The sequence below is a fragment of the Trypanosoma grayi genome (assembly GCF_000691245.1).
Source record: "Trypanosoma grayi strain ANR4 Tgr_2771_V1, whole genome shotgun sequence".
Taxonomy (NCBI): domain Eukaryota; phylum Euglenozoa; class Kinetoplastea; order Trypanosomatida; family Trypanosomatidae; genus Trypanosoma; species Trypanosoma grayi.
Genome location: NW_008828389.1, coordinates 1 through 322, shown reverse-complemented (window position 1 = coordinate 322; position 322 = coordinate 1). Strand labels below are relative to the sequence as shown.

At 56.5% G+C, this 322-nt stretch overlaps 1 protein-coding gene across 1 annotated transcript; it reads left to right on the top strand.

Moving 5' to 3' along the window:
- Window positions 1-322, top strand: DQ04_27711000 (hypothetical protein; the record flags this gene model as incomplete). Its single annotated transcript, XM_009318388.1, has 1 exon — window positions 1-322. A coding segment is annotated over one exon (322 nt), but the record flags the coding sequence as incomplete, so codon positions are not given.

The window sequence follows — 322 nt, the reverse complement described above, 5'->3', positions numbered from 1 at the left end:
ATTCCCGTTGTGTGTATCCGCCGTACCGGCTAACAGAAACCATGTCCATCGTTGGCTGGTCGATACAGCTGCGACCAAGACGCGTCCGCTTTATATGCGCAGAGGGGTTGGTGCGGGCCCACTTGGAGGTGTGGAAGTCGTGCAATCTCCATCGCTTGAAAAAGTGGAAAGGCAACGGTGGCCGAGTACCCAGTACCGCCGCCAAACCTCTTACAGTGCTACTGCTGCTGCTGCTGCTGCTGCAGTTGATGATGGACGAGGCACACGCTGTCATCACTCTCTTCTTGGAGTGGAAGGGTGTACCTCCCCCCTCCTGTTTCTC